Source organism: Paramacrobiotus metropolitanus, unplaced genomic scaffold, assembly GCF_019649055.1.
Source record: "Paramacrobiotus metropolitanus isolate TYO unplaced genomic scaffold, Prichtersi_v1.0 Parri_scaffold0000007, whole genome shotgun sequence".
NCBI lineage: Eukaryota > Metazoa > Tardigrada > Eutardigrada > Parachela > Macrobiotidae > Paramacrobiotus > Paramacrobiotus metropolitanus.
In genome coordinates this window covers 1666545-1686652 of record NW_026570227.1, presented here as the reverse complement: position 1 = coordinate 1686652, position 20108 = coordinate 1666545, and the positions used below count along the sequence as shown (strand labels likewise).

The following is a 20108-nucleotide window of genomic DNA, read 5'->3' as shown; positions in this document are numbered from 1 at the left end:
CGCATACAGCCTACCTACACCGGTACTGGTAAACGGTTAACATAAGTAAAAATTAAAACAAGTTTATAGAAAAATAGAAGAGAAATAAAAAATAAGTAATATTGCGCTCAAAAAGTATTATTCGTCGTAGTTGCATACAATGCTCCGAGGAGATTTCCGGGCACTCATATAGATATTAGCGACGCTATAATATTGGCCACTTCCCATATACACGCGTGTATAATGTACGAGTACCATACAGTTCAAGTTGATCCCATGTAACAACGTTACGAAACGACCCTTCATTCGAAACTGCGAAGGAAGCACATCTCAACAGCACACTTCTCCCGATTGCCGGTAACGTTCATATAAAAACACCAACAACTGCACCGAACCCATACCCATCTCACATTCTCCGTTCTCCAACCATACAATATCGATTTTTTAACGATTTTTTCTTTCCGGGAATACACATCAGCAAGATGAAGTGTTTTGGATTGTGGGCCGTGATCCTTCTCGTCGTGTTCGCCGGTAAGTGGCAGGTTATCATAGTTTTGCCCGATTCAATTCCATAACCTCGAGTATAGACAGCAGGACACTGGCCATGGAAGTCGGAACCAGCTAAGGAGTGTGTAACAACTCATACTGAATTTTTCTAGTCTCCATGATGGAGTCGGTGGAGGCGCGCAAGTACGGCGGCGGACACCATTACGGCGGACACGGACACAGCTACGGCGGCGGACACCGACAGAAACGCGGCACCCTGGTCATGGAGGGCATCCCCGTGGCGCAAAATCTGGACCAGCTGGACGACGGCATCGAGTTTCCCAATTAAACACCCACAGTCAGCAACAACGATGATCACTCACTAACATGCACGGATATGCCCTTTCTCCTAAGACTGCATTGTATATATAATACATCTGTTCTGTTTTTACTGAACATTTTGCTCAATCGCACTGGTTTGGTTTGTTAACAACGTCATTAATGATGACCTTTGATAGGCCAGCTAAAAGCTCGACTGGGATCCCGACAAAATAGTTTATAAAATCCAGAATCTCTACATATTATTAAGAATAAGAAGAGCTAAAAGAAGTCACAGAGCATTTTCAAAAATACCAACAAATAATCGCAATAATTTCATTGAAATTAAACTGCGAGACGTGTCTAACATAATAGACGATTTCCCACGTTCAACGGGCATATTTAATCAGCAGTACAGCGAAACCGGTTGTTTTATATCACTAACTGGACATTTCTGACACAGTGTTAATGCAGAACGCTGTGGCTGTTATTCTCGTTTAATTGTCAGAGTCGAATTATACATTATAAATATCCCACTATCCCCGGAATTCCGGGCGCTGTTCATTTCGTTGGAATGGCGACATCCCGGTGGAATTCCGTTCAGCGGGAGTTCTCCTCCAGAATGGGCGCCGTCTCACGGCGGAAGTCGGCCTTGCGGCCGTTATGGGTGGCATGCGTGTACTGCGCTTTGTCGACGGATTTGGTCAGCTCCTGCTGCTCGCCCGGCGCCGCCTCCGGCACCTGGAAGATGTCCCCGAACACCTCCTCCATCTCCGTCCGGCTGCGTTCCCCTGTTTTCCGGTAAGTGTTACCAATTATTTGTAATAATCATCTAAAGTAAGTATGGGAAAAACATTCACTCATACGCACAGACATTCTTTTTACCCCAGTATGCCTAGTGTCAATCAGCGTTCCCGCACAGCTGACCTACAGATAGCTTGTGCACTTACTCTGGTAGATGGTGTTGAAGTTGGCCACGATGATGGGCACCGGCAGCGCCACGGCGATCAGTCCCGACACGGCGCACGCCGTCCCCACCATCTTGCCGAACACCGCCTTGGGCGCCACGTCGCCGTACCCCACGGTGGTCACTGCAAAGGTCATCGAGGTTTCGGTTCACTTAAACTTATACACTGAACGCATAAAGGAAGTCTTCTTATGTTTTCTTAGGTTTTCTTATGTGTTCTTATGTCGTCAGAAAGGTCACACCACCGGCACACTTACTGGTGACGATGGCCCACCAGAAGGCCTCGGGGATACTAGAGAACTGCGTCTCCTCGTATCCCTGTTCGGCATAATACACCGCGCTGCTGAACAAAATCACCCCGATCCCCAGGAACAGCAGGAGGAGTCCCAACTCCCGGATGGACATCCAGAACGTCTGTCCCAGGATCTGCAGACCCCGCGAGTGCCGGCTCAGCTTGAAAATCCGGAAGACCCGCACCAGCCGCAAGATCCGCAGCACGGTAAGCACCCCGCCCTCCCGCGCCGCGTCCGTCCCGCGGCGCAACGCCACCAGCACCACCACCAGGTCGACGTAGTACGGGAGGATGGCGATCATGTCGATGATGTTTAGCGGCTGTTTCAGAAAGTGCCGCTTATCCGGGCAGGCTGCCAGCCGTAATATAAACTCCAGGGTGAACCAGGCGATGCACACCGTCTCCAGGATGAAGAGCGGCTCCCGGAACTGCGCGTAGCCCCGACTGACGCTGACCGCCAGGGCGCTGCGGTTACTGGGGACGTAGTTGGTGCGGTTGGCGGGCTCCTCGAACTGCGGGAGGGTCTCCAGGCAGAAGATGACGATGGAGGTGACGATGACCAGCATGGAGAGGACGGCGAAGAATTTGGCGGCGGCGGAGGACTGCGGGTGCTCGACGAAGTCCCAGACGGCGCGCTGCAGGCGGTTGGCGGGTTGGGGTTTGGGTTTCTCTTGCTCGAAGCCCTCGTCCTGGCAGAACTGGGCGAAGGCGTCGGCGCCCAGCTGGAAGAAGCGCGCCTCCTCCACGAAGATGTCCAGACGGACGTTGGGCGGCCGCCGCAATAGACCTGCATGGGAAGCCACGCCCAAACTGAATTAAGTGGTCATTGCGTACGGTTTTATAGTACCGCTAATACCAAACTACACTATATTTTGTTGTTTCAACGTTTAAGTTTGGAGATGTATGCGTGGTAATGCTAGGAGTGTAATGTGCACAGTCCCTTCTTATGTAAATTGGGAAAAATTCTTCATTTGATTATGAAGTTCGCTTTGTACATATTGAGAAATAAATTTTTTTTATATACTATATATTTTTATATGCTGTACTATATTTTTTATAAGGTTTCGTATTTCAGCTGGAATCCGGTTTTCCAGTATCCAATTTTTCATTATCTGAAACTTTTATTTATGCAGTATTATGATTGGCAAAACCAATCCACGGTACAAAGGTTACAAGGTCCAATCGTGCTAATCAAAATTATTATGATGTAATAACACCACGATTGCACCTTTCTGTTATTCTGGCGGCTGTTGCCTAATGAAGTAGATTAGATTTCATTAAATAAGCAGGCAGTTCAGAAAAATTGTACATACAGAGCTGTATAGTGGTTTAATTTAGGCAAGATAAGGCCACAGTGGGCTCATTGTTAGATATGCATCGATCTTGAACAACGTAATCGTGATTCTAAAGAGTCATGTGCAACAGATAACTGCACGTTGTGCACACTGTAAACGGTGGTCATGTTTTGATTGTCATCACGAAATTATTGCTGCAGATAAATCGTCATAGAAGCACCCACCATACCGCTGACAAAATTAAGTACTGAATGCTTGAAAATGGGCAAAAAGTGCTCTACATATTCAGGTTTTCGTATACATTTTACCAGTATGCCTTGGAGCCACGGCCAACAACCATATATTCTGCACCTGGATATATGCCTATGACGATATTAATATGTATGCATATAACGATATCGTAAATATTCTGTGTATATGCACAGAAGTGTGCAGGTTCTATACATAGGGTATCTTGTTATTTTTGTATATATGCATTTATATATATATATATAAAAATGCACAATAAAGTATATATTCTGTACATACTTTACGCAAACATGCATATACTTATATTGAATATATTCTGTACATATGCATATATATCAAATATAATCTGTATACTTGCATATGTACAATATACCCTGCATGCGTATGTACAATATGCATGCACATTCGTTACATTTTGTATATGATGCATCCACCATCCTTATAATATTAATTTTGCATTGCACTCACCTGTCTGATAATACTGCAGAATAGCTTCGAAGCACATCCGATCCCGGTTAAAGTAATACTCATCCCGCGCCGGATCGTAGTGTTTGTGCAGACGCAGGGTATTCCCCAGCAATGTATCCGGGAAACGGGACAACATCCCCAGCAGAACATCATACTTCATGCCGGCCACATTCAGCACCACCCGCTCCTCCGCCTCGCGCATGGCGGCCTCGTAGCGCAAGAAGGAGCTGTTGCGGCGCGCCGGGAAACTGGGCACACTGAGATTGGCCAGGTGCAAACCGCTGTGGGTGCTGTGCAGCGAGGCCCGCGCGCCCACTGCCCCTACGCCGCGGACATCCTGGACACTGCCGCTCTTATTGCTCCAGTCGCTGGATGTGCTCAGCACGGCGTTGCGCACGCTCATCGCCATTTTCCAAAAAATGCCGGTGTCTAGAAAGCTCCGATGGTTTGCGCCAGTTCCGAGTTGGTTGTTATATGCTGAACGAGTCTAGAAAGCTCCAATGGTCACTTCCGCTCGAATGCATACATTCCGTATCTAAAAACGTATGCAACGCTTAACGCAGCTGGAGACGCTCGCAGCATGTGCAAGATAAAAAGATTGAAAAACGAGAAAGGATGAAAAGATTATTACTTAACGGCTTGCAGCCATATACCGCGACATGCTGCGCCAGCATAACAATGTACATGATAATGTTGTTTGAGCCGGGAAAAAAGTAGTGTCAAGTGCTGTCTCGTACTTCCGCTACCGACCTCGGTTTCTTTAAGGTAAAACCTTCGCTTTTGGAGTGCGTGTACGTGATCACGATGGGTATCTGTTCGGTGTACTTTGTACCTGAAATTAACAGCCGTATATAACGGCGCTGTCAGCTGTGCCGCTGCGGGCATTGTCATCCGCTGTATTTAAACGGTATAAAGGCGGAAAGAACAGGTTTGTGCAGAATATATACACGATAAGCGGTAAATGGAAACGGATAATTCACACGCGCTGTGCATTGTGAGAAGAGTAAATATGCTGCGGATTTGATGATTGGCAAACAGGTAATTTTCGTGTACACTTCGCAATAAAAAAGCGCGGTGAATATACTTATAATATTTTATTCAGCCACCCCGTGCAACCTGTTGCGTAACCAATAAGCATTTATTTCACTGAGAATCTGTTAGAGAAAGTGCACAGTGAAAGCTCTACAATTTTTAATAGCGAAAAACATTTTGAGATTTAATATTTTTCATCGTTGCTCATCAGAGCATTTTGTTACTACTTATCTGTTTTGTAGACCATTTTTTAGTTATTTTTCGTTAAGGATCGGCTCGATTTCGATGTGCACTTTTATTGTTATGCAATAGGCAACCCGTTACGCAAGACATACGCATTAATAGAGAATCTGGGAGAGAAAGTGTACAATGAAAGATCTGTGGTTTTTATCAAAGCAGTTGAGATTGGATATTTGCCAAATTCTTTTTCATCGTTGCTTATCAGAGCATTTTGCTAATATGCTTCATCAATATTTAAACGAATTTTTTCTGTTTATTTTTCCTCGATGATCGGCTCAATTTCAATGTGGAATTCAGCGATCCGACCGTTGGAGGTGGGTTTGTAGGTCTGCCTTTTGAGCACGGGGACGTCGTGCGGCTTGAGAATGTCCGCCAAGATCTCCTCCATCTGTACCCGATCGGCCTCGCCTGCAGCCACAAACCAATTGAGTTTTCATTTTTCAACAATCAGCTGTTTTACAGTGACAGGCGCATCCGGTATCTTTTCAACCGAGATTTATACAAGTATATGACAAAGCACACGCTTTCTTAATAACCCCGCGAGCGGAGATCTACGTACGCTGGTAGACGGTGTTGAACTTGGAGACGATGATGGGCACCGGCAGCGCCACCACGATTAAACCGGAGATGGCGCATGCCGAGCCGACGATCTTCCCGAAGACCGTTTTCGGGGAGACGTCACCGTAACCCACGGTGGTCACTGCAATCACAAATAAACGCTAACAGGATGTACGATTTTTTTATTTATTTTTCCCGATTTTTCATCGTTTTTAACAGGCGCAATTCACCGTTATAATTTAAAAATTTAAAAGGCCATCAGAATTTGTGGTCTCCGTTGTTCTAAAGGGAGAATACTTCAAAAAGTCGTACCATTTTCGTTGACGACAGCCAAACTAAAACGTTGCTTAAGAAAAACAGTAGAACGCGCCTTTCCAGTTAATTCGCGGATTGACCCATGAAACAAAACAGTCCGGTTAAAGTCGGAACGAAAAAAGGTCAACGTTTTTTAAACTGAAGAAAACAGTTTTTCTAGGTTTCACCTGTTCTGCTTTAATAACAAAATTTATATTTATTTTTTTTCAAAATAAAAAAAAAACGAAAAAATGTATTATATATATGCGTTTGACTTTTCGGCTAAATGGCATATGTAAAAGTGACCTTTGGGTTAAATGCCATATATACGCCATGAATTACTTACTGGTGACGATAGCCCACCAGAACGCCTCCGGAATACTGGTCAGCTGCGTGTCCTCATATCCCTGTTCGGCGTAATACACCGCCGAACTGAACAATATCACGCCCATCCCCAGGAACAGCAGCAACAGCCCCAACTCCCGGATGGACATCCAGAACGTCTGTCCCAACATCTGCAGGCCCCGCGAGTACCGGCTCAACTTGAAGATGCGGAAGACCCGCACCAGCCGCAAGATCCGCAGGATGAGCAGCACCCCACCCTCCCGCACCGCGTCCTGGCTGTTGCGCAGCGCGGCCAGGATAATGATCAGGTGGATGTAGTAGGGGATCACGGCCAGGACGTCGATGATCTCCAGGGGAGCGCGGATGAATTTGCGCTTGCTGGGACAGGTTAGGGCGCGCAGGATGAACTCCAGGGTGAACCACCCGATGCACACCGTCTCGGCGATGAACAGCGGACGCTGGAACTGGGCGTAGCCGCGCGGGAGGCCCTCCGGAAGCGGACTGACGGTGCCAGAAGGAAAGGTCACCACCTCCAAGCGCGCGCTGACATTACCGGGCATAAAGGTCACCACCTCCGAGATGGTGCCGACGTTCCCGGGGCTAAAGGTCACTACTTCTGAGGCGGTGTTGATGTTCGCGACCTCCCGGGGAGCAAAAGTCACGCCCTCCGCCCGCGGCGGGTGGTGGTGGGCGTGGTCGCGGAACTGCGGGAGGGTGTCGATGCAGAAGACGAAGATGGAGAGGACGATGAAGAGCATGGAGGTGATGGCGAAGCACTTGGCCCACACGGAGCTGTGGGGGACTTCGACGATCTGCCAGACGCGGCGCTGCAGCGGGTGTCGAGGTAGGGGCACCGGCTTCTCGATGAAGAAGCCCTCGTCCTGGCAGAAGGTCCTGGCAGAAGGCCACCAGGGCCTCGTGGCCCAGGTCGAAGAAGCGCACCTCCTGCACGAAGGTGTCCAGACGGGCGCTGGCCGGTCGCCGCAGCTGACCTGCACTTCACAACGCATCCCCATTAATTATACTATTGTTAACTAATGCTATAAATTATGTATGTATTTAATTTAATAATAATACTAAATAATAATATTATTTAAATTAATTTATTTTATATAATTAAAAATTAGTTAATGTTAATAATAATTAAAACCTCAATAATACTGGATTCTTATATGAAAAAACTGAATTAATTACGTAATTAAAATGGCATGACCTTTACATAATGCACACCACCCTAGCAAAGCACGCTGCCGCACGTCGATCGGTTGTTGTCATGCCGCGAGCGCTCGCTGCATGTTGCACTGGGCCGAAATATGACACAATCGTAAAAGATAGTTAAATGATTGTAAAAGGTAGTTTTTCGCGGAAGGCTTTGCTCAAGCGTGGAGAAACGATTTTATTTTCGTCGTCATATACGGATTCATGTACAGTAGATTTACCATATGATTTACGAGGTTAGGCCCATCGTTTCCGTTAAACTTCCAGATCGACAAAATTGACGAAAATATTCGGCCTACACATAATTTCAAAGAAACTTTACAATCTGCGCAAAAGATACAAGAATTATCTTTCCATTACAACGTTCTCAAAAGTAGCCTCGCGGCGCTAAAATGTTTTTAAACAATTTTTATACACTGAATCTCTTCGCTATGTTTTAAAATCAGTGTTTAAAATTAATTATGCTGCGAAATATTATTTATTTAAAACACGGTACAAGTCATTAAACATGTCATAAAATTCTAGGATAAGATTAACGATTTTCTAATCGCAAATTGCCGCGGGCCAACAACCGAAATACTCAGGTATTCGCTTGCCGCGTTACATGCATGGTTTCTCCTAAATAAACCGTCGAAAACGGAGCATGGGACATAAAAATGCAGGTACATATACTTGACAAATACTGCTGCAGCATTACCACAAATATTTACTTATTTGCGCAATTTGCAAGTATTCCAGGAAATAGCCGTTACCGCCTGACGCTTACGCATATAACATAACGAGGAAAAATATACAGTACATCGGTAAAACACCGGTGCGATAAAATTGATTAAGTAATACTGTATTATTAGTTCCGAAAACTTGTCAGTAAACCATTTACTTAACATTTAATTTTCCAATAAAAAGCAATGCTTCCCGTATTTGGCTTCGTCGTAATTTGGTATAATAATTTCATTTGGTGATAAAAATTTTACCAATAAGAAATTGTCGCACGATAAATTAATTACGATTAAAAATGCAATTCAAGAATACAACGCTTTTTACTTTTTTAATGAATTATTCTCACTTATAAAGTTGAAAAGAAGTTTTACTGTTTGAAAAGACGGTTTTATATTAAACAAAAACTTATGCGGCGAGTCAGTGAGATTCCGGCTGTCTAATTAAAACAAAGCATTGCGATCCCTGGTGTTCTATGTGTTTTCTCAATAATCAGGTAGACAGATTAATCAAAATTATATATAACGCACCGCTCTGATAATACTGGAGGATCGCCTCAAAACACGCGCGATCCCGGTTGAAATAGTACTCGTCCTTCGTGGCGTCATAATGCCGGCGGAACCGCAGCGGATTCCCCAGCAGCGTCTCGGGATACTTGGTCAGCACCGCCAACGGCACATCGAAGCGCACCCCGGCGATATTCAGCGTAATCCGCGCTGACCGCTCAAACACATCCTCCGTGTCGAACCGCCCAAAGGAGCCGTTGCGCACAAACGACGTATTCCGCACGAAGGAACTATTCCGCCGGCCGGGCGGCGGCCCGGACACCGAGCTCCGGGATGTCCGCCCGACCCCGCTGAGATCCTGGATACTGCCGGCCACGCCCGACGCCGCGCCGGCTTCCAGTGCGGCGTTCATCGCCATGATGGAGCGGCCGCTCAACAAATGGTTACTAGCGGCCGCTTAAAAACAGGATGATCAAAACGGGAACACCACCGCGTCCCGGGGAGTGAGTGCAGCGGACGATTAACACGCATAACTGCCGCGAGACTGGATCAGCGGAAAATATATTGTATCGTCCGAATAAGTGGATATTTGCGCACCGATAGCAAGTGAAATTGCTGAACGCTGCCCGCGGCACGTCGGTGTCAAGCGGTGACATGTTAGGGCAAGTTTTATGAGCGCAGCCAGCGTTTTCAACGTATGGGCCCGTAAAACAACCTTGCGTTGTTCGAGTGCGCAGCGGCTGGGTCGCGTTGATTCAGCGGCGGGCACGCGCACTGCCCGCTCACGTGCGCCGGTCGCCGCTGCTTGACCGGAAACCGGAGACGCTCCTCACACCGGTTGCTCGCATTTTCTTGCTTTTTCGGTCAAAGAGACCACTTCAAATATTTTCCGAATTTTCTGCTGCCTTTACTAAAAAACGTTGATGTTACGTTTTAACGTGTGATACTGCGCAAACCGGCGCTTCTCTGTTCGAATTCTGTGCCGGCGATTTATGCGCATTGGAAGTGTTCTTGTTGCATGATGTTTGTTGATTTTATTATTCAATTTTTCAACCGCGGACCGGCTCACCGATTGCCACGTTTTCATTCCGAAACTGTAGTCTGGTTAATTCCGATAACGGACGAAACTCTAGCCTGCTAAACAGCCAACTGATTTACAGAAAAAAAATGCCGGCGATTCATGCGCATCCGATGTGTTCCTGTTGCACACTGCTTGTTTATTTTAATTATTCAATTTTTAAACCACGAACCGACTGATCGATTCCCGCTTTTTTATTCCGAAATTGTAGTCTGGTTAAATTCGATAACGGACGAAACTCTAGCCTGCTAAATAGCCAACTGATTTACAGAGTAAAAAAGTGCCGGCGATTTATGCGCATCCGATGTGTTCCTGTTGCACTACTTTTTTCTTTTATTATTCAATTTTTGAACTGCGAAGCGACCAGTCGATTTCCGCGATTGTTATTCCAAAATTGTAGTCTGGTTAATTCCGATAACGGACGAAACTTTAGCCTGCTAAATAGCCAACTGATTTACAGAATAAAAAAGTGCCGGCGATTTATGCGCATTGCGCATCGGATGCGAATTGCGTTCCTGTTGCACGTTGTTTGTTGATTTTAAATCAATTATTCAACCGCGAACCGACTGGCCGATTTCTGCTTTTTTAGTTCCAGTAAAACTTCGCGAAGCCGGCAAATTTCCATCCAGTATGGTGTTGTAAATCGGCTGCACGGTTAATCATCCCGCGTTTGTTTGTCCCGCGGCGGGGATGCCGTGCAATCCGCCCGCGGCGGCCCATCACAATCACACCACACACCGGTGCTTAAAATGTTGCCATTGCGGTTGTTTAACCCCGCTTTCGGCGCAAATCACGCGGACCGTATTTCTCTACACCCATATAATTTTTATCCGCTTTTATGAACGTTATAAAATCTCCACAATGCTTTTATCGCCGATGCGTATGACGGCAGCAGAAAAAGCACCGGGGAATTCAAGCGAAAAAAACAGCCATTAAATTGCTGGTTAAAAATAAAAACACCGACCGTTATTGCATTGCGCACACTGTACAGTAAAATCAGAAACAATTATTAGGAAAATGATTAAAATGGATTATTTACACAACGCCCTCATCAATCTACCGGCGACAAGCGAGATACAGTTAAAAAAACGATTATGACCCGTGAGATTGAAGGGCAAGTGATTGGTTAGTGTGTAGTCTTTGATTCGCGGGACCAGTTGAACACAATGGGAAAGACGAGAAAGCGCCATGATTAACTGAATTTGTCATGCACCGCTACAACGCGGCGTCGCCAAACGCTGCACCGGCATCCGCCTGGCGTCCTGCACTCAGCTGCTGGAACGTTCGGATCTGCAATATAATTAATTTTAATTATTAAGAAAATTAACGAAAATATGTTTAATTAATAAAATCAAATTTATACAGAAAAAATAATCCACAGATTAAGTAAAATTTTGAACGCTCGAGGTATTTCACATTCGATCTACGTCGCATTTTTCTACATGAGGTAAAAGAAAAATCGGTTGGCTTCTAACGAATCTGGCTCAAACACGCTGAATAGTTGCTGATAATTTATTCTGAATTTTTGTAAAATAGATAGCGTTTTTTCTGGGATGAAAATCAAAGGAAAAGAACGGTTTTGTTTTCGAAAACTGGCAGGATAAAATTCGCGTTAGGCTGCCAGAACGAGTAGTGGCACCTGTTTTAAGCACCGGAAGTCCCTGACTTTTCTTCGACTGCAAATGTTCAACTTTGAAGTTTTCACGATACATAAATTATTTATCAAGTACTGCGACAGCGCATGCAATTATTGCTTCAAAAATTTAATACATAAAACTGGGATTCGGTATTTTAAATAAGTAAATGTTTTGTTTAACTACATAATCATCCAGAATGTTTAAACGTTCATAAAAGAGCATTTCAAATTTTAAATACGCAAAAATAAAATAAAACTAAAATACCCATGCGTGTTGTCGATGTTAAAGTCACACAAGCAAATTTAATTTGTAAATAAATTTTATTCTTTTACTAAAAAACCTGCATTTACTATTAGATACACACCTGCTAAACTCGATAATACAACGTTCAGAAATTTAAATTTATTTCTTCTTATGTTCAGTTTATACGGATTAACTTTGAAAAAATACTACAGTTCCGTTTTTAACTCGACACGCCGGTAATTTCTGGTTAACGTTGAAAAATGGCACCAAAAATACACCACCCCATTTATATCCCGTCATTTCGCGAAAACACCCACAACCAAACGGGAAAATATGTCAAGCGTAAACTGAGCCCTCCACCCTGACAAAGGAAGGTCACCCCCCCAGGGGGTGCCGCACACAACGGACAAAGTGTCACCTTTCACTCACCAGTGTCACATAATCCTCCTCCAGGTCGGCTCTGCCCATTTCGCAGTCGAACAGGACCTTTTGCAGAGATTTCACCTCCTCTGCAAAGCAGAAACACGATCATCTTCACACTAGCGCCTTTCTGCGCGACACCGGGACCCTCCTGTCCCGTCTGCCGCAACCGGCACAATTTAATAAAGAGTCGCACGTGCGGACGCCCACACGCGTCGCCGAACAGCCGGCCCGGATTTTATCGAGCTGCCTCGGTTGCGCGGAACAATAGGGCGCTCCGCCATCTTGGCAGGATGACGTTTCTTATGTCTTCTTATGCTTTCTTATAATTTCTCACATTTTCTTATATTTTTCAATATTTTTTATATATTTTCCTATAATTATTTTCTTACGTTATTACTATATTTTGCATGTTTTTTCATATCTTCTTATATCCTACACTTATCCTAACGTTATTCTTAGGTTTTATTGGATTTTGTTAGGTTTTCTTATGTTTCTTAGGTTTTCTTAGGTTATTCTTATGTTTTCTTTGGCTTTCTTATGATTCCTTTGAGTTATGTACCTTCGACGGAGGTGATGTCACGGTAGGTGGAGACCAGACGACCGCGCAGTCCCCGCGTCTCCGCCAACTGCAGCGTCATGCCGTCCAGCCGGTTCAGAATGATCATCTGCCGGCGCATCAGCTGGCCGGCCTCCGCCATCCATTTCCGGCGCTCCTCCGAGACCCGCGCGAAATCTACACCATTTCCCAACCACACATAAGTCGCCATATTTGTTACTATACAAATAATAATTTTTGTCACAATAACAAATTACCAACAATTCTACCTATCTGCTGGTTATGTACTCAAATTTCCATTAAATATATATTTTTCGTAGTATTTTCTACACGTAGAATTATGTCTGTATTTTGTACATTTCACAGCAGCCTAGCCGTTCCTTGGTGCTTTCAATTTAACAAACGAAAATATACATTTCACGCAATTTTCGGCATCTAATTAATGGCTGGTCTGCCGAGTCTTAAAAAGTAAAAATTTACTGCAGTTTACGGCGTTCTACTGACTGTCAGCGGCGTCGTCGCGCATGCTTTGGAAGTGCTTCGCGGCGGCGGCGGCGGGCATGGCCAGCACGTGCTGCAGGTCGGGGCCGACGCGGACCTGGCCGCGCGGGATGCCGGCGATGCGGGACTTGATGTCGGCGAAGTAGACCTTCGTGGCGCTCACTTTCCCGTCCAAATCCCGCAGGTACTCTGTCATTACACAACACACAATGTGACAATCGCATACATGACTTCCCACTGTACAGTGTACAGCAAGGAGAAATTACCGTCGTAAATAATTTTAAATTCCCGTTTAATTAGTTTTATCAATTATCGTTTAAATAGATTTAGGTGGAGATTACTGTATTTGCATTTCACTCAATCGGCATTTTTTTGCCAATTTTTCCCCTTGAAAAGAAACTTCGGGAAATGACGTTACATCAATAAATATTAATATTTCATTTAATTTTCTGCGATTACTACAGCCAAATTATGCGAAAAATAAATGTAAAATAATCCAAATTTACTATTTTCAAATACGGTGACATTGAAAAACGGCCCACAGCGGTTTGAATCTCAACTGTAATGCAAAATGTCAAATGCACGCTGTAAGTACATCAACAACTATTTCGTTGAAAAACAACCGCAGCAACGACTTTTTCCAAATTAAACGAAACAAAAAATTGTAGAAATTTCTGTACCTTCAGGAAACTGGAAACCGTGGCTGATGAAGTTAATGAATTATCCGAAATACATGGTGCAAGTCAAATTATTGAGAAAAGTCGAAGCAGCCTGTGATAAAAATGAGAAACACTAGCCGTACCTTCGGCGGCCTTGACGCAGGTGCCCAGGGTGTCGTTCAGCAAGCGCAGTTCGTGCCACAGTCGTCGCAACTCCGCCGTCGGCTGACGGAACTCCAGACCGCACGCCATCGCTCCTCACATGCACACGGCACACAACACCCTCATTCCCAATGTCCCATCTGCAGTGGACGACAAGAGCACGGCTAAAAATGGACAGATTAAGAATTCCTTTGAAGCTGTGCTGTTAAATAACGCGGCATCAACGACAATCTCGGAACTTTCTGCGTTGTCAGACACTGTCAACCAAGAAAACGGAGGATCTCGTGCACAGAGTCTAAAAGATCGCTAAAAAGCCTGCAAGGCGCAATCTGATCATGGATACGCCATACGCGATTTATTAGCCTGATTAAAAATCGGAGACAGTCTGAAAAATCAGAAAATGGCAAATGACAAACTGTCACAAACACGTCTGTTCGTGTTCCCGTGCAGCTGAACAGTGCACACGGCTGAGTGCAGAATGTAGAGAGACGTCAGCAGCCGCCCGCGCGGCGGTGCGCCGTTCGCATGCAACCACTGCCCAAAACGCTCGTGGAATATCCAAAGCTTGAAAGCCGCGAAAAGATGTACAGTACTGTACTTATTTCGAATTTCGTAAGGCTCCGACGTTCCACTCCGACGTTCCACTCGTGAACGACGAACGTTAAGCAATGTCGAAGCGAAAACGTTCTGACAACGATCGTTCTGTTAATGATTATCTCCCTGTGGCGCTGCTGCGCGAACTGCGGGAACTGCAGTCGACGGGGACGTTCTGCGATGTCGTTCTGAAAGGCAGCGAGGAGTCCGCAGCTGGGATTCCCTGTCATCGCAATCTCCTCAGCGCGCACAGCGCCTACTTTCGGGCCGCCTTCACGGAGAACTGGAAGGACTCCAAACAGCCAGCATTCCAACTGCACAACATCGACAGTCGCACGTTAAACGAGTTAGTAGCACTTTTCCTGTAACAATAAGACTGTATTAAACATATTGCAACATGTTGGTAATTCGAGCCTTTCAAGAAGCTGGAGATTTTATTTGGTAAAAATATCACTAATCGATTTTTATGATGATGATGATTTTTAAGAACGATTTTTACGAAGCCTCATTATTTGTGCGCTGAATTTAGATTGGTGAAATATTTCTATACTATGGAAATCAGCGTGAACGACGACAACGTGGAAGCCATCTTGACTGCGGCGCAGTTCCTGCAGCTGGATTCCCTTGCCAAACGCTGCTGGCGCTACGTGGAAGAGCACATGCGCCTGTCGGACTCCCTGGTGGTCCATGCTCTGGCCTCCCAGCACTACAATCCTGTTCTGGCCGAAACGGCCCTCGGATATATCCGGCGACGCTTTCCGCAGTTTGCGCACAGCCAAGACTTTCTGCAGATGGATGCGCAGCAGGTATGGCAATTGGCAATGTACAGTTACATTAGATCTAGAGATGTGAAAGAGAGTTCCACCGTTCTTTTCAAATCATCAAATGTGATCTATAATGGAGACTTTGTGGTACCTGTTTGTCCTTAAACGTTTTGGGATCTTATTGCACCCATAAATCCCTAACGGAAGTTACGCACATGTACAAACAGTTGTTCACGCCAGTGTATACAAATCACTGCTCACACAATATCATAAAGTGATGCAAAAAAATTGCTTGGGAGTGTGCGAAAACTGAAGATCCCGTGCGTTTACACGATTTTGAATAATACTTGTTTTTTTTTTGCAGCTAAATGAGCTGATTGCCTCGGATGAGGTGGACGTGGAGAGTGAGGATCAGGTGTGGCAGGCGGTGCTGTGCTGGCTGGATCACGACCGTGGCGGACGAGCGGCGCACGCGAAGGCTGTTTTACAGGGCGTCCGCGCTGCCTTTCTGAGCGACCAATGTCGGCAGGAATACACGGTGACCGTCGCCAGTGCAGCGGCAGCCGTGCCGTCCTGCCAGTCCGCAATGGTGAGCGAAGTAACGGATGGAAGGACGGAGAAGCCGCGACATTCATACGGTAAGGTTAACATGCGCTACGTTCTTCATGAACAGTTAAATACACTTCCAAACTGTTGCTAGGTGCACACGAAGTGATCCTGTGCGTGGGTGGACGCCGCTGTGACGGTACGGTGGACGTGTTCAGTCCGTCCATCCCGGCCGTGTGGCGCCTGCAGCCGCCTGGACCCCGTATTGTGGATCCCTGCGGCGTCATGGTGCGGGACGGCAGTTCGCTGCTGATCGCCCGATCGTACGACGTGGTGACGATGCAACGGGACAGCCGCTACGTCGGTCTGGAGGGTCAGTGGGGCCGGCGAGCCGAAGCGCAGATCAGCCGCCTTGCGGCCGGTCTGGCCGCGCTGAATGGGCGCATGTACGCGGCCGGCGGCTATGGTGCGGGTGACAGCCCATTGGCGTCCGTGGAGATGTACGACCCCGGCAGCGATGCCTGGAGCGCCGTCGCCGCGCTGCCGGTTGGGCTGGCCCGCTTGGCGCTGGTAGCGTGTGGCGGGCGGTTGTACGCCTTCGGAGGCGAACGCAATAACGCCCGGGACGCCAGCAACTGGGCTTTGGCTTACGATCCCGCCGCGAACGCCTGGAGCCGACTGGCCGACATGCCCACGGCTCGCAGCCGTTGCGTGGCCTGTGTTGGTCCCGGCGGGTTGATTTACGTTATTGGTACGCGCAGTAAGGGAATTGTAGCATGTTCAAGATATTTCTGATCACGCAACGACAGTCTCCAACTCCTTCCAGTTGAGATTAGGTGAAACTGGCATAAGGTTCCCAACGACGCATGTACTACATGCCATGTAGCAAAGTATAGTGGTATCTTGCAGTTTACCTTGCTTCTTGTTATGTAAGTCCTTTTGCATCTCCTCTTTTTATTCCTTATTTTTCTTATGCTGTATCTGATGTAGGAGATGAGTAATATCGGATAATTGTAAAGAATGACTGATAAAATAAATGACATAAGATGATATAAATGATAAGACGACTGAACTGGTTTTTGTGGCGAATGGCATAGGTGGCTATCGCTGGACCGGCCTTGCACAACAGATGATAGGTAACCGTGGAATGGGACGCCGCGTGGAAGCGTACGACCCCGTTAGCAATCAGTGGCTGCGGAAAGGTAGGGCGTAATTCCCTTGTCCGGATGTCAATTGTACCTTTGTACCATTGTGCCACAGGGGACCTGGTCATGCCGCGCAGTGAACCTGCATCTGTCAGCCTGGACGGGAAGCTGTACGTGCTCGGGGGGTCGGACGATGAGAACGGGAATGGGTGTCTCGACAGCATCGAAGTGTACGATGAGGAGGCGGACCGCTGGGAGCTGCACGAGTGCCGCTTGCCGCAGGCCCGATCGGCCTTCGGCTGCGCCGTGATGAAGCTGCGACGCGGCTGAAGGGAACGCCGCTTACATTGCGCCATCGTTGTGCCGGCTTATACGGATTATAGGACGAAGGTGTCGGTCTTAAGTTTGAAATGTTGCATTGGGGAATGAAATAAAGTGCAGTGATGCACATGTTTTTAATTCTTTTACCGGGTACATTTGGCTCATCCTTTCACTGGGTTTATGTCATTTCATCTTGCACCTGAGAAATAACTACGTTTAACGAAGTAAAACCGCTGGACAACAAAGAAGGGTCTACGGTCCGCTGATTCTCAGGATGCATGTTTATAGGAGTGTTTAATTTAATTATAAGCACCAGTGGGTTTATCTCGGATCTGGCCAAACGTATTCGGGAGCAGACTGGAGTAAGCCGTGCGAAACTGTTTCTGATGCAGCGTTGCAGTTTAGAAATACAACGGGGCAATGCTGCCTGTGTTCTTGGTACAGTTGAGTGCGGTCGCAATCTTGATGAACTGTTTTTGGTTTTCTAGAAGTTTATGATCTGAGTGTCATTCGTTTTCTAATTGTGTTAGAGAATATCTATGAAGGGTTGTACTCAAACGCACATTAGCATAGAAACCGCATTTAAACCAATATCATTTCCGTTACTTTCCGTTTCTGCTCTGGAATATACACACTTTTCTTCGATTTTTTTTTAATCGGTTGCGCGTCACTTTCGCGAACGTTGTTAAACGCTGGCATCTATGCTGCGCTGTTCGTACAATCATAGCAGGAATGAAGGCGCATATTAAAACCTTCATTCCTGCTATGGTACAGTACAGCAGAAAACGAGCACATTAATTTTGTTCTCAAAGACATCTTGTTCACAGGACACAGTTCACTACACAGTACAGTTAATTTTCGAAATCCTTACAAGCAAAACAGCTACTGCGCCGGGAAGATGGTTTTCAAGACGGCGGTATATTTTTTGTAATATTCACACGAGAGAATTTCTTAACTATATGTATCTGATCAACAACCGCTCACAATGATCTACTGAAAGTATAGTATGATCACGGTATAAAGGAATTCACTGGTAGCGCAAGACATTGTAGGAAAATTCAGTACTTTTTTTGCCGTCACACCTCATTAACCTTTCTTGAAAGACAAAAGAAATACAATGGCCGAAGTTGAAAACGTGTGGCCGTGCCACACGTTTACGCCCTTAATTACAACTTGATGCCTTTGACGAAAACATGCCGAAAAGTACTGAATTTTTGTACATGCTACGTTCAGCATCATTCGCTACCAGAGATTTATCTCTTTTATACCGTGGTATGATATAGTGTTTCTGCGTACATCTCCTTGACGAATTGTGACAATTGTGCCGCTTCCCTTCAGCACGTCCTACGCTCTGCCGGATCAACTAGAAACGGGACAACTACTGGAAGTGCTCCCGACGAAAGCACCTTCCGAGCACTTATCACCAGGCATCATGGACATATCGCTTGATTAGGGTCACCGTTTCGACAAGGTTGAAAGTGAAACTAAGGTTGTGATGTTGATGCGCAATTGAATGGGCGCTGCATGGCACGCGGATTCAAAACCCACCCGACGTTATCGGTTATCATACAGATACGAGTCTTTACATAATATGATTTGGAAAAGCATGAAATGCTGCTAGAATGAGGGCCCTGGTAAGCAGCCGCCGCTGCGGAGGTGGCGCATTCGTGATTCTCGCCTGGACTGCAGACTGGCAGTGTGTCATTTTGACGTCACTAACAAACAGGGATTTTACAGTGCGCCAACAGGAGAACTACGCATGCGCTCTGTTTCTGGTCGTGTGCTAAAATTTAAGGCGGTAGAGTAATAACGTGACCATAGAGCTGCCACTTAATTTAAGAAGGCAGTAAGCATTTTTATCGCACATTTTTTCCTGATTTGCAGAGGATGGTTTTTTCTGAATTTGCCTGTAACTGCCTAGTTAACAAACAGTACAGTTTGCGAACGCGCGCTGTTTAAAAAGTGCCGGGATAAGCACTTGTTTCTATGGGCCTACGATGACTTCCCGTCGCACCTGAGTCGCACGGCTCCCAACCACCCCAAGGCGCCATCCGGGCGAGAATCGTCAATTGCGCATGCATTTTTAGATATGCTCCAATGTAACAGTTCACTCAGAGCGGGGCTAAATTATACTCCCAATGTCTCAATCACTAAAGGGTAAAAAAAGTATCCATGTCCCAAAAACGAATATGTCCGTCGTTTAGAACTTTCTGCAAGCTGAACCACGTGTCCAGATTTCTTCGAGCTGCCGGTGCCATGCGATTCTGCGACCGTGCACCAACTGGTTACATCCAGCATCAGCGGTTACCTTTGGCGGATAGGAATCCGTCATCCCGATTGGTTTATTAACTTTATTTCAGAAAGTCAGAAACTTCAATAAAACCATTACTTACTGTAATACGCAGGCTTGAGTAGTTTCCTGTATGCTCTGTGAGCCTCTCGGACTGGCAGTTACGTTGTTTATTCATACTTTGTCAGCTGCAACTCAGCCTGCAAGTGAAACATTCCTCCAGTC

The 20108-nt window shown here is 46.0% G+C and overlaps 4 protein-coding genes across 4 annotated transcripts; 1 reads left to right on the top strand and 3 right to left on the bottom strand.

The window, feature by feature from the left end:
- Positions 1-1006: 1006 nt before the first annotated feature.
- Positions 1007-4816, bottom strand: LOC129582180 (potassium voltage-gated channel subfamily A member 2-like). Its single transcript, XM_055473617.1, has 4 exons — positions 4055-4816; positions 2008-2829; positions 1734-1874; positions 1007-1574 (listed from the first exon to the last, which is right to left on the bottom strand). The coding sequence occupies exons 1-4, from the start codon at positions 4461-4463 to the stop codon at positions 1384-1386; spliced, it is 1563 nt and encodes a 520-aa protein (XP_055329592.1). The 5' UTR covers positions 4464-4816; the 3' UTR covers positions 1007-1383.
- A 563-nt stretch (positions 4817-5379) lies between these two features.
- LOC129582179 (potassium voltage-gated channel subfamily A member 7-like) lies at positions 5380-9694 on the bottom strand. The gene is given in 5 exon segments (XM_055473616.1): positions 5380-5734; positions 5886-6026; positions 6525-7428; positions 7430-7515; positions 8989-9694. Coding segments are annotated over 5 exon segments (1680 nt in total). The 5' UTR covers positions 9383-9694; the 3' UTR covers positions 5380-5579.
- A 1080-nt stretch (positions 9695-10774) lies between these two features.
- LOC129582284 (uncharacterized) lies at positions 10775-14629 on the bottom strand. The gene is made up of 5 exons (XM_055473775.1): positions 14205-14629; positions 13406-13591; positions 12905-13078; positions 12352-12431; positions 10775-11332 (listed from the first exon to the last, which is right to left on the bottom strand). The coding sequence occupies exons 1-5, from the start codon at positions 14311-14313 to the stop codon at positions 11258-11260; spliced, it is 624 nt and encodes a 207-aa protein (XP_055329750.1). The 5' UTR covers positions 14314-14629; the 3' UTR covers positions 10775-11257.
- A 159-nt stretch (positions 14630-14788) lies between these two features.
- LOC129582496 (kelch-like protein 3) lies at positions 14789-17842 on the top strand. The gene is made up of 6 exons (XM_055474008.1): positions 14789-15163; positions 15347-15623; positions 15946-16219; positions 16282-16878; positions 17225-17329; positions 17388-17842. Exons 1-6 carry the CDS (start codon positions 14892-14894, stop codon positions 17600-17602), a joined length of 1740 nt encoding a protein of 579 aa, XP_055329983.1. The 5' UTR covers positions 14789-14891; the 3' UTR covers positions 17603-17842.
- The last annotated feature ends 2266 nt before the right edge of the window (positions 17843-20108 follow it).

Excerpts from the sequence above, each read along its gene's own strand:
- LOC129582180 (XM_055473617.1), bottom strand. The coding sequence starts at position 4,463 with ATGGCGATGAGCGTGCGCAACGCCGTGCTGAGCACATCCAGCGACTGG. Across the intron at positions 1,875-2,007 it reads CTGGTGGGCCATCGTCACCA|TGACCACCGTGGGGTACGGC; the intron begins GTAAGTGTGCCG and ends TGACCTTTGCAG. Across the intron at positions 1,575-1,733 it reads CTTCAACACCATCTACCAGA|GGGAACGCAGCCGGACGGAG; the intron begins GTAAGTGCACAA and ends ACCGGAAAACAG.
- LOC129582284 (XM_055473775.1), bottom strand. The coding sequence starts at position 14,313 with ATGGCGTGCGGTCTGGAGTTCCGTCAGCCGACGGCGGAGTTGCGACGA. Across the intron at positions 12,432-12,904 it reads TGACATCACCTCCGTCGAAG|AGGAGGTGAAATCTCTGCAA; the intron begins GTACATAACTCA and ends TCTGCTTTGCAG. Across the intron at positions 11,333-12,351 it reads AGGAGGATTATGTGACACTG|ATCCGAACGTTCCAGCAGCT; the intron begins GTGAGTGAAAGG and ends ATTATATTGCAG.
- LOC129582496 (XM_055474008.1), top strand. The coding sequence starts at position 14,892 with ATGTCGAAGCGAAAACGTTCTGACAACGATCGTTCTGTTAATGATTAT. Across the intron at positions 16,220-16,281 it reads GAAGCCGCGACATTCATACG|GTGCACACGAAGTGATCCTG; the intron begins GTAAGGTTAACA and ends AACTGTTGCTAG. Across the intron at positions 17,330-17,387 it reads CAATCAGTGGCTGCGGAAAG|GGGACCTGGTCATGCCGCGC; the intron begins GTAGGGCGTAAT and ends ATTGTGCCACAG.